This window comes from Chiloscyllium plagiosum, chromosome 7 (genome assembly GCF_004010195.1).
Source record: "Chiloscyllium plagiosum isolate BGI_BamShark_2017 chromosome 7, ASM401019v2, whole genome shotgun sequence".
Taxonomy (NCBI): Eukaryota; Metazoa; Chordata; class Chondrichthyes; order Orectolobiformes; family Hemiscylliidae; genus Chiloscyllium; species Chiloscyllium plagiosum.
The window spans coordinates 117,022,747-117,038,754 of NC_057716.1; the positions used below are offsets into that span (position 1 = coordinate 117,022,747).

Genomic DNA, 16,008 nt, shown 5'->3' on the forward strand with positions numbered 1-16,008 from the left:
GTAGGGTTAACAAAATATGTTAAACAAACAAGTAATGAGATAATTGAGCAATTAACTGAAACACATTAAGAATGGCAGGAGGGGCTGCAGCATGTGAGAGCTCCAGCCATCAGCGTGATCCAGAAAAATCTCAGCTCAGAGTTTATGAGCTGGAGGCTGAAGGAGAGGCACTGAAACACATCAGGGAGCTGGAGCGTTACCTGGGTTCTTTGCAACAGGACACATGGCACAGGCAATAATCCCGAATCTTTGAGATGTTGCTTCTCAGTAACTACAAGTGAAACAGCTAAGGGAACCCAGGGAAGAGGAGTGCAGGAGACTTAGTCTTTTTAATTGTTCAACAGGCATGAGGTTCTCTCAGCCTTTTTGAATGAGAGTAAGGGCTGCAATGGGTGGCACGGTGACTCAGTGGTTGGCACTGCTGCCTCACAGTTCCAGGGAACTGGGTTCGATTCCAGCTTTGGGTGACTGTGTGGAGTTTGCACATTCTCCCGTGTCTGCGTGGGTTTCCTCCAGGTGCTCCGGTTTCCTCCCATAGTCCAAAGATGTACAGATTAAATGGATTGACCATGCTAAATTGTCTGGGAACGTGCAGGGTAGGTAATTAGCCATGGGAAATGTGGGGTTATGGATATAGGATCATGGACTGGGATCTGGGTAGGATGCTCTTCGGAGGGTCAATATAGACTCTGAGTCGAATAGCCTCTTTCTGCATTTGTAGGGATTCTATTACTCTTAATTTGGTGCCTAGCTCCTTATACTGACTTTCCCATGTCACACCCTTCACATGTTGCACTGAATTGCTGCTAACCGTGAACTATTTACCTTCACAGGAAAGTCCATGAGAGGTGACGCCAGAGAGACTTTCTCGGCAGACATTGCAGAATGTAGGTCGGGCATGGGAGCAGGCGTACCAGTTATGCATCCCTGAGAAATGCTCCACGTTAAACTGTGCAGTCTGGCAGAGGAGAAAGCAGGTCTGTTTACCAATGTAAAATTCACAAAGCATACAAAATTCAAAGATTTTCCCGATATTGTTAAAAATGTTTGTGAAACGCTACTTATGCAATTGATTTATTTCAGTTCAATTGTTTGCCATAACAGTTACCTTTCTATGTGCACTAACAGTTAATAAATTCTTATGAACTCCAAATGGATCAACAACATATCATTAATTCTTCAGAATAACAAAACAAAACATCACCTCTCAGGATTCAATATTACAATTTCAAATTCTACTGCAGTCTTTCCTGATAGGAGCATGTACTAGGAGATCAAGATGGTATGATAAGCTGCACAGTCAGTATGAGAGAGACTTCACTGGTGTGACATTGACGCAGAGCGAGGAACTGAAAATTTGAGGCAAAGCAGGAATTAAACTAGTAAACTAGCAAGTTTCAGAATCGACCAAATTTCAGAATCTAATGAGAACCAATAGACGTTAACAAAGCTAAAATGGCCCAGTTAAACAGGTTGTTTAACATGCCTGATACTGCCAGTTATCTGTCAAGCACCAGAAATTGCATGCCTGAATTAGGTGTTGATAACTGTAGCAGAATGTCAGAAAATAAAAACAAGTGACTCATCAGACTAAAGATAACAGGTGAGGTGGACTGGCCATGCTAAATTGCCCACGGTGTTCAGGGATGTGCAGGCGAAGTGGATTAGCCATGGGAAATGGACGATTACAGTAATAGAATAAGGGTGCGGGTGTGGGTGGGATGCTCTTCGGAGAGTAGGTGTGGACTCAACGGGCCAAATAGCCTACTTCCACACTATAGGAATTCAATGAACTAATAATTCACTGCAAGACTGAGGACAATCTCTCCCACAGTAAGGCAGAGTAACTGAAAATTTGGGTCAAAATGAAAATGTGGGGCGAGGGCAGGTGTTTTAATTAAGGTTTAATCTAGGCAATGAAATCTCCAGAGCAAGAAGTGAATGGGATAAGAAATGAGGTGATGATCGAAAGGCCTTTGCTCATTTTCCCCGTGTCTGTGTGAGTATCCTCCGGGTGCTCCGGTGTCCTCCCACAGCCCAAAGATGTGCAGTTTAGATGGGCTGGCCATGCTAAATTGTCCATAGTGTCCAGGGATGTGCAGGCTGGATGGAGTTGCCAAGGGAAATGTGGGTTTACAGGGATAAAGATATAGGGCTGGGGCTGAGTGGGCTGCTCTTCAGAGGTTTCGTGCAGACTTGATGGGCTGAATGGACTCCTTCCATACTGTAGGGATTCTATGATTCAGTGGAGGCCAATGCTGGAGAGACTTCATGAGTGCAGAGCGAGCAGCATGTACATCTTGATGTATGCATGAAGTTATGGACAGAACACACATCCCAGACAAACACACCAATAACAAATATCAGCAAGCTTGAGCACACAGGATCAGAACTTGAGTAGTGGCTCTAGTCAGTGTTGTGTATCTAGGAGGAAGAGAATTGTGTGGACAGCACACAGAGAGGTGGTCACATAAGCAGGTTATAAGTGAACAGGCAGAGAGGGAATCAATGACCAGGCAGCAAAAGAAAACCAGGCAAGTAGTGAAAGAGTCCCCAGGTTTAACGTTTACGAATCAGTGTTCCATTCTGGATATTGGTGAGGGCAATATTTCCTCAAGGGAGCACAACCAAAGCCAATGCTGTAGTATCAAGAGCTTCTCAGGTTTATAGGAGAGGAGGAAGGAGAATGGAAGCACGATAGCTTTAGGGGATTCCTCTGTGGCAGAAAAAGTCAGTCAACCATTGGTGACCAACAATACTCTGGATTGTATAAGATTAAAAGAGAACACATCCAAAGTTGTGTGACATAGCAGTAATTCTGAGAACTGGGAATTTTACAAAAGGAGGAACATGAGATTAAAATGGAAAGGGAGAACAGAATATGAATGTAATATAGTACAAAATATGAAAATGCACTGTAAAAGCTTCTACAGATGTGTTAAAAAGAACAGTTTGGCTTTAACAAATGTGGATCCATTAAAATTCAGAGAACGTATCAGGGGAAATCAGAGAAATGACAGAATCTAAGTGATTACTTTGTGTCTGTTTTCAAAAGAGTTAAATATAGTTCTTAGGGCTAAACAGATCAAAGGTTATAGGGAAAAAGTGGGAACAGAGTACTGAGTTGGATGATCAGCCATAATCATACTGCATCGCGAAGGAGGGTGAAAGGGCCAAATGGCCTACCTAGCTCCTGTTTTCTATGTTTTAATGAGGAAAATGCACCAAATTTCCAAGAGGTAGAGATCTAATTGGCTATGTTAAATGAGGGGCTGAAGGAAATTATGCACCTCATTCTGCTCAGAAACCACTAGGTACCGTAGATCTATCAGCACTCGCTGTCCTTTCCCACCTCAACCGAATGGCCATACCTCACTTGGGAACACTGGAATTGCAGGAGGCCATTCAGCATCATGAACCTATCTTGCCATTCAATGAGATCACCAAACTCCCTCAACTTGCCTTATTCCATATCAGTTAATAAGGGATTTCTACAATTCTATCATCACTTCTACCCCTCTGTATTTCAGCAGATGTTTAACCTAATTTCAGGCTAATTTCACCTAAGCTCCAGAATAGGAGGTTTGGAGAATGAGAGTTAGAGCTCATTGTGTCAAAATTACACCATCCCAATTATCTAAGTCATAGGCATCAGGGAAATACAGTGCATGAAGCTTCCAACTGCCCCCTTGTCAATCAGCCCAGAATTAAATTATTCATCCAACCACAGACACCCTCTTCAAACTGAAGGTAACTTCAGACATAGAAGGGTAGAATTTCAGTAGCTCATATCAGTATCAAGAAAACTACTCTCAGCTAGTAGTCCAAGAGATAGTTAAAGACTTCCCTCAGGCAGATTGACCAACAATGCCTGGTTTGTGATGTGAAGTTATTAACTGTCACAGAATCCCTACATTGTGGAAGTAGACCATTCAGCCCTTCAAGTCCACAATGACCTTCCGAAGAGCAACACACCCAGACATCCCCATTCCCACCCTGAAACCCTGCATGGCTAATCCACCCAGTGTGCATATCCCTGGATATTATGGGCAATTTAGCATAGCCAATCCACATAACCTGCACATCTTTGGACTGTAGGAGAAAACCAGAACACCTGGAGGAGACCCATGAGGAGAAGGTGTAAAGTCCATGCAGATCGTCACCCAAGGGTGGAATCGAATCCAGGACCATGGCATTATGAGGCAGCAGTGCTAACCACTGAGTCACTGTGTCATTGTGAGAGTGAGTTCCACTGAAGGTATGAAGAACTGGAAGCTTACCTCATAGTGTTCTCTACTCTGCACGGATTTTAATGAAGAGATCCAGTCTTCCATTTCTTTTCTGTTTTCAGCACAAAGAATTAGTCTTCTGAATGGTGTGATTATCTGAAACACAATTCTCTAGTGAATAAACTCATATCATCAAAATTACACATGTTTGAAAATTAAACATTCTGTCGAGACAATACCATACAACCTTGTCACGGTAGACACTGGAATATGTGTCAGAGTGTCGACACGGATACCACCATTACACATGGAGACACTTCCCACCTTGTACGTGGCAGGTACTCAAGCAACTCAGCCAATGTTGTCTATCTCATACACTGCAGGCAAGGATGCCCTGAGGCATGGTACATTGGTGAAATCAAGCATAGGCTATGGCAATGGATGAATGGGCACCACACAACAATCACCAGACAGGAGTATTCCCTCCCAGTCGGAGAACACTTCAGTGGTCCAGGACATTCGACCTCAGACCTTCGGGTGACCGTCCTCCAAGGCAGACTTTGGGACAGGCAACAGCGAAAATTGGCCGAGCAGAGGCTGATAGCCAAGTTCGGTACCCATAGATTAGATCAGATTAGATTACTTACAGTGTGGAAACAGGCCCTTCGGCCCAACAAGTCCACACCGACCCGCCGAAGCGCACCCACCCAGACACATTCCCCTACACCTAACACTACGGACAATTTAGCGTGGCCAATTCACCTAACCTGCACATTTTTGGACTGTGGGAGGAAACCGGAGCACCTGGAAGAAACCCACGCAGACACGGGGAGAGTGTGCAAACTCCCCACAGTCGCCTGAGTCGGGAATTGAACCCAGGTCTCTGGCGCTGTGAGGCAGCAGTGCTAACCACTGTGCCACCGTGCCGCCCACGGGATGGCCTCAACCGGGACCTTGGGTTCTTGTCACACTAGAGGTGACCCCTTTGCACTATACACACACATACAGACAGACGGACACATACCCTCAAACTCTCTTTCATGACTCACACATACACTTCCACACATACCCTCTCACAGACTTAAACCCCTTTACACTCACATTCACACACATATGCACACCTTCTCACAGATACTCATAATACCCCCCACTCCCTCCCACACACACACGTAAGTTTGAGAGGTGAATGTGCACTTGCAGAATTGATTTTACTTTGCTCAAAAACTGAGAGTGAATCCATGTACGATGCTGTAAATCTGTTTTTTTAGATTAGAGTCTGACCATTGCGGCACAGACAGTCTCACACAGGGAGCTAACACCTTCAATATCTTATCTGGGCTGACAAGATACCAATTATTGAAGTGCACTTGAGAATGTAACTTTTAAAAAAAGCTTTGCGATTTACATAAGAAAGAACTGAAACCAACATGGTCATTCTAACAGATGAGAGACTTAACAAACAATCCGGGTTTTTCTCAACATGTAATTTCAGTTACAGCATACTGTAAACCTTTGCTATAAATTCCGTGTCTTACAAGCTTATTCTCCACAATCACCTGATGTAGGAGCAGTGCTCCGAAAGCTAGTGCTTCCAAATAAACCTGTTGGACTAACCTGGTGTTGTATGATTTTTAACTTTGCATTTCCAAGTGCATGTAAATCCTGTCCCTCACAATTCCCTTCAACAACTTTCCCAACACTGATGTCAGGTTCACTGGTCCACAGTTCCCTTGTTTTACCTTACCACCTTTCATAAATAGTGTCATAGCGTTAGCCAACCTCCAGTCTTCCAGCACCTCACCAATGACTATCGATGAAATAAATATCTCAGCAAGGAGCCAAGCAATCACTTCCCTAGCTTCCCACAGAGTTTGAGGATTCACCTGATTGGGTACTGATCTTGCCACCTTTATGCATTTTAAGACACCCAGCACTTCCTCCTTTGTAACGTCAACATTTTTCAAGATGTCACCACTTATTTCCCCACTTTCTCTATCATCGATACCCTTCTCCACAGGAAGCACTGATGGAAAATACTCGTTTAGTATCTCCCCCATATCCTGTGGTTCCACACATGGTTGATCTTTGAGGGGCCCTGTCTCTCCCTAGTTACCCTTTTGTCCTTAATGTATTTATAAAATCCCTTTAGATTCTCCTTAACCCTATTTGCCAAAGCTACCTCATGTCCCCTTTTTGCCCTCCTGATTTCCCTCTTAAGTATACTCCTACTGCCCTTATGTTCTTTTAAGGATTCACATGATCTCTGCTGTCTATACCTGACATACGCTTCCTTATTTTTCTTGACCAAGACCTCAATTTCTCTACTCATCCAGCATTCCCAACACCGACCAGCCTTGCTTTTCACCCGAACAAGAACATACTGCCTCTGGACTCTCATTACCTCGTTTTTGAAGGTTTCTTATTTTCCAACCATCCCTATGGTTGCAGGTGTTCACAGGCAATCAACTTTTGAAAGTTCTTGCCTAATACTGTCAAAATTGGCCTTCCTCCAATTTAGAAATGTAACTTTTAGATCTTGTCTATCCTTTTCCATCACCATTTTAAAACTAACAGAATTATGGTCACTGTGAGAATGTGTATAGGATATAAGCAGATAAGGAAAGAGTTAAGTTCTGAGTTTTGTGAAACAAGAGGTTCAGCTGAACGTGACTCTGATCAGATAAGAATTTATAGTTAACAATGGGGTACTGGTGGCAAGGGTGATGGGTTAACAAGGCAGAAGAGATGCCATTAATTTGAGCCATTTAACGAGATGAGGTAGCATTCAGTATGTAATGTCAATTAGCAAGGTGAAAAGTGTTCATTATGTGAAGCCAGATAACAAGGTTAGGAATATTCATTGTGTGACAGCAGATGGCTTAATCTTTACTATTGACACTCATTGATTGTAACGGTCACCCAATTAATATGTATGCTGCATTATCTGGATGCTCCTCCCTATAAAAGACAATATAGTTCATTGAGAAACCGTTGTTCAAGAGAAAACAGAGAACCCATGCCCTTGTGCACATGGGCGATCAAAAGTGCTCCCCTAGTGACACCGCAGTCACCTGCCCTGCCTTATTTCCCAAAAGGACGTCAAGATTTTCACCTTCTCTAGTAAGTACATCCACACACTAAATCAGAAAATTTTCTTCTGCACACATAACAAATTCCTCTCCATCTAAACCTTTAATAATATGGTAGTCCCAGTTTAAGTTTGGAAAGTTAAATCCACCATTACCATCCTATTATTCTTTCAGAAGGGGACCTCCTTACAATTTTTTTCTCAATTTCCTGCTGATTTTTGGGGTGAGAGTAAGGGGTCGATAGTACAATCCAAATGAGATAATCATCTCTTTCTTATTTCCCAGTTCCACCGAAGTAATGTCCCTGGACATAGTCCCAGGAATCCTCTCTCAGTACAGCCGTAATGTTATCCCTTCTCAAAAACACTACTCCCTCTCCTCTCTTGCCCCCTTTCTATCCTTCCCATAGCATTTGTATGTTGGAGCATTAAGCTGCCAGTCCTGTCCATCCCTGTAATTGCTATGATATTCTAGTCCCATGTTCCTAACCATTTTCCAAATTCATCTGCCTTTTCTGTTAGACCTCTTGCATTGAAAAAAAGTTAAATTACCTTGTTCTCTGGTTTGCGCTTGCCTGCCTGACTCCCTCCTTTTTCCAACTGTATATATGTGTGTGAGAGCACATGAGGCAATGTGTGCGTGCTTGTAGAGTGTGTGCATGAGTGTGATGGAGTATAAGCCTGTGAGAGGATATGTGTGTGTATATGAGAGAGGGTCTGTGAGAGTGTGGGAGGATGTAAAGGTATGTGTGAATATGTGTGCTTGTGTATGAGTGTGTATGTGAGAATGTAGAGTGTTGTGGGGTCATCTGTAGTGTGACAGGAACCCCATGTTCAATATATTGCTTCAGGGTCAAAGAGTGTAGAATCTGTGTGGGTACAACCCAGGATCCACAATGGTAAATAAAGAACATAGTTGGAGTTGTATACTGGCGTCCAAACAGTAGTCAGGAATTGGGGTGCAAGATACACCAGGAGATGCAAAAGATGTTAGGAAAGGCAAAGTTACAGTGATCATGGGGGATTTCAATATGCACGTGGACTGGGAAATCAGGTTGGTAGTGGACTGCAAGAAAAGGAATTCGTGGAACGTCTATGAGACGGTATTTCAGAGCAGCTTGTGGTGGGACCCACTCGGGACAGGCAATTCTGGATTTAGTTTTGTGCAATGAGGCAGACTTGGTAAGGGAGTTTAAGGTGAAGGAACCTATGGAGGTTGATTAATAAGCACTTACTGCGAGTGCTGGGTAGGTTTGTCCCACCGAGGCAAGGAAGGGATGGTATGGTGAAGGAACCTTGGATGACAAGAGATGTGAAACAGCTAGTTAAGAGGAAGAAGGAAGCTGACTTCAGGTTGAGGAAGCAAGGATTAGATGGGGCTCCAGAGCATTAAAAGGCAGTGAGGAAGGAACTTATAAGAGCTAGAAGGGGGCATAAAAAAGCTTTTGTGGGTAGGATTAAGGAAAATCTAAATGCATTCTTCACTAATGTGAGGAACAACAGGATGGTCAGAGTGAGGGTAGGGCCAATCAGGGATAGTGGAGGAAACTTGTGCTTGGAGTTGGAGAAGGTAGGGGAGATCCTTAATGAATACTTTACTTCAGTGTTCACTACTGAAAGGGACCTTGTCATTTGTGAGGACAGCATGAAATAGGCTGATATGCTCGAACAAGTTGATGTTAAGAAGGAGGATGTGCTGGAAATTTTGAAAAACATGAGGATAGAAATGTCCCCTGGGCCAGACGGAATATATCTGGGAAATGAGAGAAGAGATTACTGCACCTTTGGCGATGATCTTTGCATCCTCACTGTCGACTGGAGTAGTCCCAGATGTTTGGAGGGAGGCAAATGTTATTCCCTTGTTCAAGAAAGGGAATAGAGATAATCCTGGGTATTACAGACCAATCAGTCTTATATCACTAGTGGGCAAATTATTGGAGCATATTCTGAAAGACAGGATTTATGATTATTTGGAAAAGCATAGCTTGATTATAGATAATCAGCGTGGCTTGTGATGGGCAGGTCATGTCTCACAAGTCTTATTGATTTCTTTGAGGATGTGACAAAACACATTGATGAAGGTGGAGTGGTGGATGTGGTGTACATGGATTTTAGCAAGAAGTTTGATAAGGTTCCCCACGTAGGCTCAATCAGAAGGTGAGGAGGAAAGGGATACAGGGAAATTCAGTTATCTGGATACAGAATGGCTGACCCATAGAAGATAGAGGGTAGCAACAGAAGGAAAGTATTCAGCGTGGAGTTCGGTGACCAGTGGTGTTCCACAAGGATCTGGTCTGGAACCTGTGCTCTTTGTGATTTTTATAAACAACTTGGATGAGGAAGTGGAAGGGTGGGTTAGTAAGTTTGTCGATGACACAAAAGTTAGTGGAGTGGTGGATATGGTGGAGGGCTTTTATAGATTGCAATGGGACATTGACAGGATGCAGAGCTGGGCTGAAAAATGGCAGGTGGAGTTCAACCTAGAGAAGTGTGGAGTGATTCATTTTGGAAGGTCGAATTTGAGTGCAAATTACAGGGTTAAAGGCAGAACTCTTAGCAGTGTGGAAGAACAGAGGGATCTTGGGGTCCACGCCCATAGATCCCTCAAAGTTGCCACCCAAATTGATAGGGTTTTTATGAAGTTGTATAGTGTGTTGGCTTTCATTAGCAGAGGGATTGAGTTTAAGAGCCGCAAGGTTGTGCTGCAACTCTATCAAGCGCGAGTTAGACCACACTTGGAATACGATGTTCAGTTCTGGTTGCCTCATTATAGAAAGGATGTGGAAGCTTTAGAGAGGGCACAGAGGAGATTTACCAGGATGCTGTCTGGACTGAATGGCATGTCTTATCAAGAAAGGTTGAGTGAGCCTGGGCTTTTTTCATTGGAGCCAAGAAAGATGAGAGATGACTTGGAAGAGGTACACAAGATGATGAGAGGCATAGGCAGAGTGGATAGCCAGAAACCTTTTCCCAGGGCAGAAATGGCTATCATGAGGGGGCATAATTTTAGGCTGATTGGAGGAAGGTTTAGGGGAGATGTCAGAGGTTGTTTTTCTACACAGAGAGTTAGACACATGCGGGACAGGTAAGCGACTCTTGGATAGGCACATGGAAGATAATACAATGAAAGTTATGTCGGTTAGTCTGATCTTAGAATAGGATAAAAGGTCGGCACAACATAGAGGGTCAAAGAGCCTGTATTGTGCTGTACTGTTCTATGTTTTTTTTTTAGATTACTTTACAATGTGGAAACAGGCCCTTTGGCCCAACAAGTCCACACCGACCCGCCAAAGCGCAACCCACCCATACCCCTACATTTACCCCTTACCTAACATTAGGGACAATTTAGCATGGCCAATTCACCTGACCTGCACATCTTTGGACTGTGGGAGGAAACCGGAGCACCCGGAGGAAACCCACGCAGACACGGGGAGAATGTGCAAACTCCACACATTCCTGAGGCGGGAATTGAACCTGGGTCTCTGGCACTGTAAGGCAGCAGTGCTAACCACTGTGCTACCGTGCCGCCCAGAATCTCAGAACTCCCTTCTTTTGAAAACAAGTAAGGCCAGAGCAGTAATCTTTGGGAGTTTACCATTCCCTGGAAAATCAAACTTTTGTTGGAGTGTTCATTGCAGTTATTTACTATCTTTTTGTCAGTTCATGTAATTTGCTTCCATGTCAAAATAAAATAGTTTTCCATATTCATTCTAAAATTCATGCAGGAATGAAAAATCTTGAACTTGTTCTCTTCCTTTCCACATTATTCTCCCTCCTTGCACTCTCAGTGTCTCCCGAATAGGCAGCACATTGGTAAAGGTTTTTCCATAAATCTCAACTACAATCTCCTGTTTTATCTGTAAACATTATTGCTCAAATGATATGCATAGAGAAACAATCAACTTGCATGTACACTGCATCTTATTATCACTTTAATGTGATGTGTAAAAAAACATTCTGAATCCACTGTGTGAAGCCAGACCCTCAACATGCCGAAGAGAAGTATAAACTTTATCACTGCGTCTTAATAACCCTGGTTGAGGGTAGAATGGTGTTCAGGAGCCCATGGAAACTCCTTTTCCTTCTCCAAGTAGTGTTCTGCCGTCTTTTATAGGCATAATGGGATGACAGGACACAAAGTTCTACGAATAAACGCAAAATATTGCAGATACTGGGAATCTGAAACGAACAGAGAACAAACAAGCTGGCAACATCTGTGGAGATAAACAGAGTTCACGTTTCGGCTCTTCTTCAGGATGATGTTCTTTGACATGTCCGGGAACTCCTACATCTGCTGTGTCCAGTAAAATGTGCTGCCCACCTTTTTCAGAAAGAGCCACATCGGGAGCTTGAATAGAATCCAATCATTTGGTTGCAACAAACCAGTTGCCTTATATTAATAGTCCCTTTGTTGCATCATCATTTTTTGTCACCAGCAAAAGGCCATTGTTAAAGCTCAGCTGATCATCTATTTATGGACAAGCCATAAGAATACTGCTTTGAAGGAGAATGAGAACAATAAACTAAACAACTCGCATTTATATAGCATTTTTAACATAATAAAACTGCCCCCATTACTTCACAATAGTATTTAAAAATTCTCATTTAACTCCTAACTCATTAGGAGATATTAGAGCAAAACAGGAGATAAATTTGAAAGAATGCCTTAAAGGAGAGAGGAGAGGAATATCAGGGAGACAGGACACTAACTCGCGCAACATTTCAGGGAACAGCTTTGGGACACACACAACCAACAACCCCACAACTCTGTGGCTAACCATTTCAACTTCCCTTCCCACTCTGCCAAGGACATGCAAGTCTTGGGTCTCCTCCACCACTAAATCCAAGCCACCCAATAAGTGGAGGAAGAACGCCTCATCTTCCACCTTGGGACCCTCCAACGACATGGCATTCACGTCAATGTCACCAGTATCCTTATCTCCCTTGCATCGTCAAGACACAGGCAACCATGAACTTTGATGTTCTTTTTCTGGTAATGTTGTTGAGGTCATGAGTAATTATCAGGAATAATAGGGAAGCATTCATGAAGGGAACTGATAGTTTTTTTAAAGTTATTATAACAGACAGGTTGTTAGGCTAAGTTGTCAATTAGTTCCATAATCACAAATATTTATTACTGTTTCTTCCTGATTTGTTAATTAAACATCTACTTTGTGACTTGCTTGATATCTCCTATTGGGTCTCATGTACCAACTGAGCTATTGATACTGATGTTTAACTGAAAAATTGTTTGTTGCAGATGTGAGTTTGTTTATGATAACTTGGTCTGTATAAAACCACTGAATTATTGCCAGTAAAATATGCTTTGGTATTTTTCATACCACACATCACCATACCAAACAGAACCCCTGGGATCTCTCCAGTTACACAATGTTCCCAAGGAGACAGCTGCATGGCCTATTTGTTCTCAGTCCAATATTATAATGCATACTTTATTCTCTCTCTGTCACCAACTAATCTGTATATTTTGTGTCATGATTTCCACTCGTGGAATTGGAAGAAATAAACATATTTTATCCATACAACCTGAAAATCATGTGGATGGAACCCTTCCTCCAAGGAATGTTCTTCCAATTGTTGTCCATCTTGAAAAGAACTAACTTTCATATCCAATCCAGAGGACATTCCATTGTATTGCACTGTTGGAAATATTGGCTCTTGGATGAGTTGTTAATCTGAGGCCTGTCAGCCTTTTCACGTTGACAATCCTATCAAATTTTTTTCCAACAGCAACTTCTGATCAATATTTATCTCTGAACCAATACGGTTAAAACAGATCATATTGGTCATTTTGTTGTTTTGGGGACCTGGTTTTGAGAAAATTAGCTGTCTGGATTCTTACATCACAATAAGAATCACGCTTCAGCAGCACACAACAGGGCTTGTAGCAACTTGGAACATCCAAAAGATGTGAATGATGCTATATAAATGCAATTTATTTCTTAGTCTCTTGTCAGAATCGATAGTGTAGCTCTGAGACACTGTTTTTGATACGAGCGAATGCTGTAGATAATTTTCACATGCAAGTTTGCGGACAGCAATTAACTGTTCTGGTGAAAGGATAAATAGTGGGGAACACTAAGATGCTGAATCAATACTTTGCCTCATTCACTTTGTGGACAACAACAGTTCCACTCCATTACAATAGATAAGATAGGCAATAGATAAGGTAGAACTAAGACCAATCCTGAAGAAGGGCTTATGCCCGAAATGTCGATTCTCCTGTTCCCTGGATGCTGCCTGACCTGCTGCGCTTTTCCAGCAACACATTTCCAGCTCTGATCTCCAGCATCTGCAGACCTCACTTTCTCCCCTAAGACCAATCAACACCTATAAGGAAAAGGTACTAAGTAAACTATTTGGATTGAGGACAGACAAGTACCCTGGGCCTCACAGGAAGTGATAGATTACTTACAGTGTGGAAACAGGCCCTTTGGCCCAACAAGTCCACACCGACCCACCGAAGCGCAACCCACCCATATCCCTACATTTACCCCTTCACCTAAAACCAAGGGCAATTTAGCATGGCCAATTCACCTGACCTGCACATCTTTGGACTGTGGGAGGAAAACGGAGCACCCGGAGGAAACCCACGCAGACACAGGGAGAATGTGCAAACTCCACACAGTCAGTCGCCTGAGGCGGGAAATGAACCCGGGTCTCTGGCACTGTGAGGCAGCAGTGCTAACCACTGTGCCACCGTGCCGCCCACTAGTGGTAGTGGAGATAGTGGATCAGTTTGTTCCAATATCCCAAAATTACCTGGACACTGAAGGTTGGAAAATGGATAATATAACACCCTTATTCAAAAATGGGAGGGAGGCAAAAAGTGGGAAATTACAGACCAGTTAGTTCTGGACGGCACGTTGGCATTGGGCACAGTGGTTAGCACTGCTGCCTCACAGTACCAGAGACCCGGGTTCAATTCCCACCTCAGGCGACTGACTGTGTGGAGTTTGCACATTCTCCCAGTGTCTGCATGGGTTTCCTCCGGGTGCTCCGGTTTCCTCCCACAGTCCAAAGATGTGCAGGTCAGGTGAATTGGCCATGCTAAATTGCCCGTAGTGTTAGGTAAGGGGTAGATGTAGGGGTATGGGTGGGTTGCGCTTCGGCGGGGTGGTGTGGACTTGTTGGGCCGAAGGGCCTGTTTCCACACTGTAAGTAATCTAATCTAATCTATTAAATCTGTTGTTGGGAAAGTGTTAGAATCAATTATCAAGGAAGCAATATCAGGACATTGTCAAAATGCTATCCAGCAGTGTCAGTGTGGCTTTATGAAGGGCAAATCAGGTTTAACTAACTTACCAGAGGTCGTCAAAGATGTAACAAGCAAAATGGATAATGGGGATGCTGCAGATGTAATTTATCTGGACTTCCAGAAGACGGTTGATAAGGTGCCACACAAAACGTGAATTCACAAGGTTAGATTGTATAGGATTGGGGTAATTTATTAGTCTGAATATATTACTGACTGATGAACTGAAGATAAGAGTCGGGATAATTTTTTTTTCTGGATAGCAAGGTCTAATTAGTGGGATGCCACAGGTTCAGTCCTTGGACCACAGCTATTTACCATCTGTATTAGCGACTTGGGTTCAGGATAAAAGGCTCTGCAGCCAAATTTGCCGACAACACAAGAATAGGCAGGATGGTAAATTGCAATGAGGAAATAAGAGCCTTACTAATGGACAGATAGGTTAACAGAGTGGGCCAAATTGTGGTCATGCATTTGGATTAGTGGGAAGAGACTTTGGCTGCTCCAGTGCAGAGGGATCTTGGTGTACCCGTTCATGAGTCACAGAAAACTAGCATTCAGGTACAGCAGATAATACAAAAAGTGAATAGCTACAGAAATAGAATATAAAGGTAAGGAAATATTGTTGCAACCATACAAGGTATTGGTGAGACCGCACCTGGAGTATTGTGCACTGTTTTGGTGCCCTTATTTGAGGAAAGATGTAGTGGCATTGGAGGCAGTTCAGAGGAGCTTCACTAGATTGATCCCAGAGATAAAGGGTTTGTCGTGTGAAGAGAGATTGAACAGGTTAGTCCTATACTCTCTGGAATTTAGAAGAATGACGGGAGATCAAATTGGGATATTCAAGGTGATAAAAGATGTGGATAAAATCGATAGGGAGTGGATGCTTCCTCTTGTGGGGCATTCTAGGATGAGAGGTCATAGTCTTAGGATAAGGAGTGGCAAATTTAAAACAGAGTTGAGGAGAAACTACTTCTCCCAAAGGGCTGTGAATCTCTGGAATTTGTTACCTCAAAGTGCAATGGATGCTGGGATAGTGAGTAAAGTTAAGAAGGAGTTAAGAGGGATTTTTAACTGGTAATGGGGGTTTGCAAGAATACGGAGAAAACACAGAAAAATGGGGGTGAGGAGCATATCTAAGAAGAAAGTGAGGACTGCAGATGCTGGAGATCAGAGCTGAAAAATGTGTTGCTGGAAAAGCGCAGCAGGTCAGGCAGCATCCAAGGAACAGGAGAATCGACGCTCCGGGCATAAGCCCTTCATCAGGAATGAGGAGGGTGTGCCAAGCAGACTAAGATAAAAGGTAAGGAGGAGGGACTTGGGGAGGGGCATTGGGGGAAATGCGATAGGTGGAAGGAGGTTAAGGTGAGGGTGTTAGGCCAGAAAGGGGGTGGGGGCGGAGAGGTCGGGAG

General features: G+C 43.3%; 1 protein-coding gene and 1 long non-coding RNA gene across 10 annotated transcripts in view; one reads left to right on the top strand and one right to left on the bottom strand.

Annotated features, from left to right (window-relative positions):
- Positions 1-4,270, top strand: part of LOC122551881 — a 60,950-nt gene extending 56,680 nt beyond the window's left edge. Inside the window, exons 2-3 of the long non-coding RNA XR_006312225.1 lie at positions 834-977; positions 4,099-4,270. This is a non-coding gene — a long non-coding RNA (uncharacterized LOC122551881). The remainder of the gene's footprint in view (positions 1-833; positions 978-4,098) is intronic.
- dgkh (diacylglycerol kinase, eta) overlaps positions 1-16,008 on the bottom strand; it is a 566,607-nt gene that overhangs the window by 206,455 nt on the left and 344,144 nt on the right. For all 9 annotated transcript variants that reach the window (XM_043694440.1, XM_043694442.1, XM_043694441.1 and 6 more), the window contains 2 exons: positions 4,281-4,385; positions 826-958 (listed from right to left, as the gene is read on the bottom strand). In XM_043694440.1, coding sequence (XP_043550375.1) covers positions 826-958; positions 4,281-4,385 — 238 coding nt within the window. The remainder of the gene's footprint in view (positions 1-825; positions 959-4,280; positions 4,386-16,008) is intronic.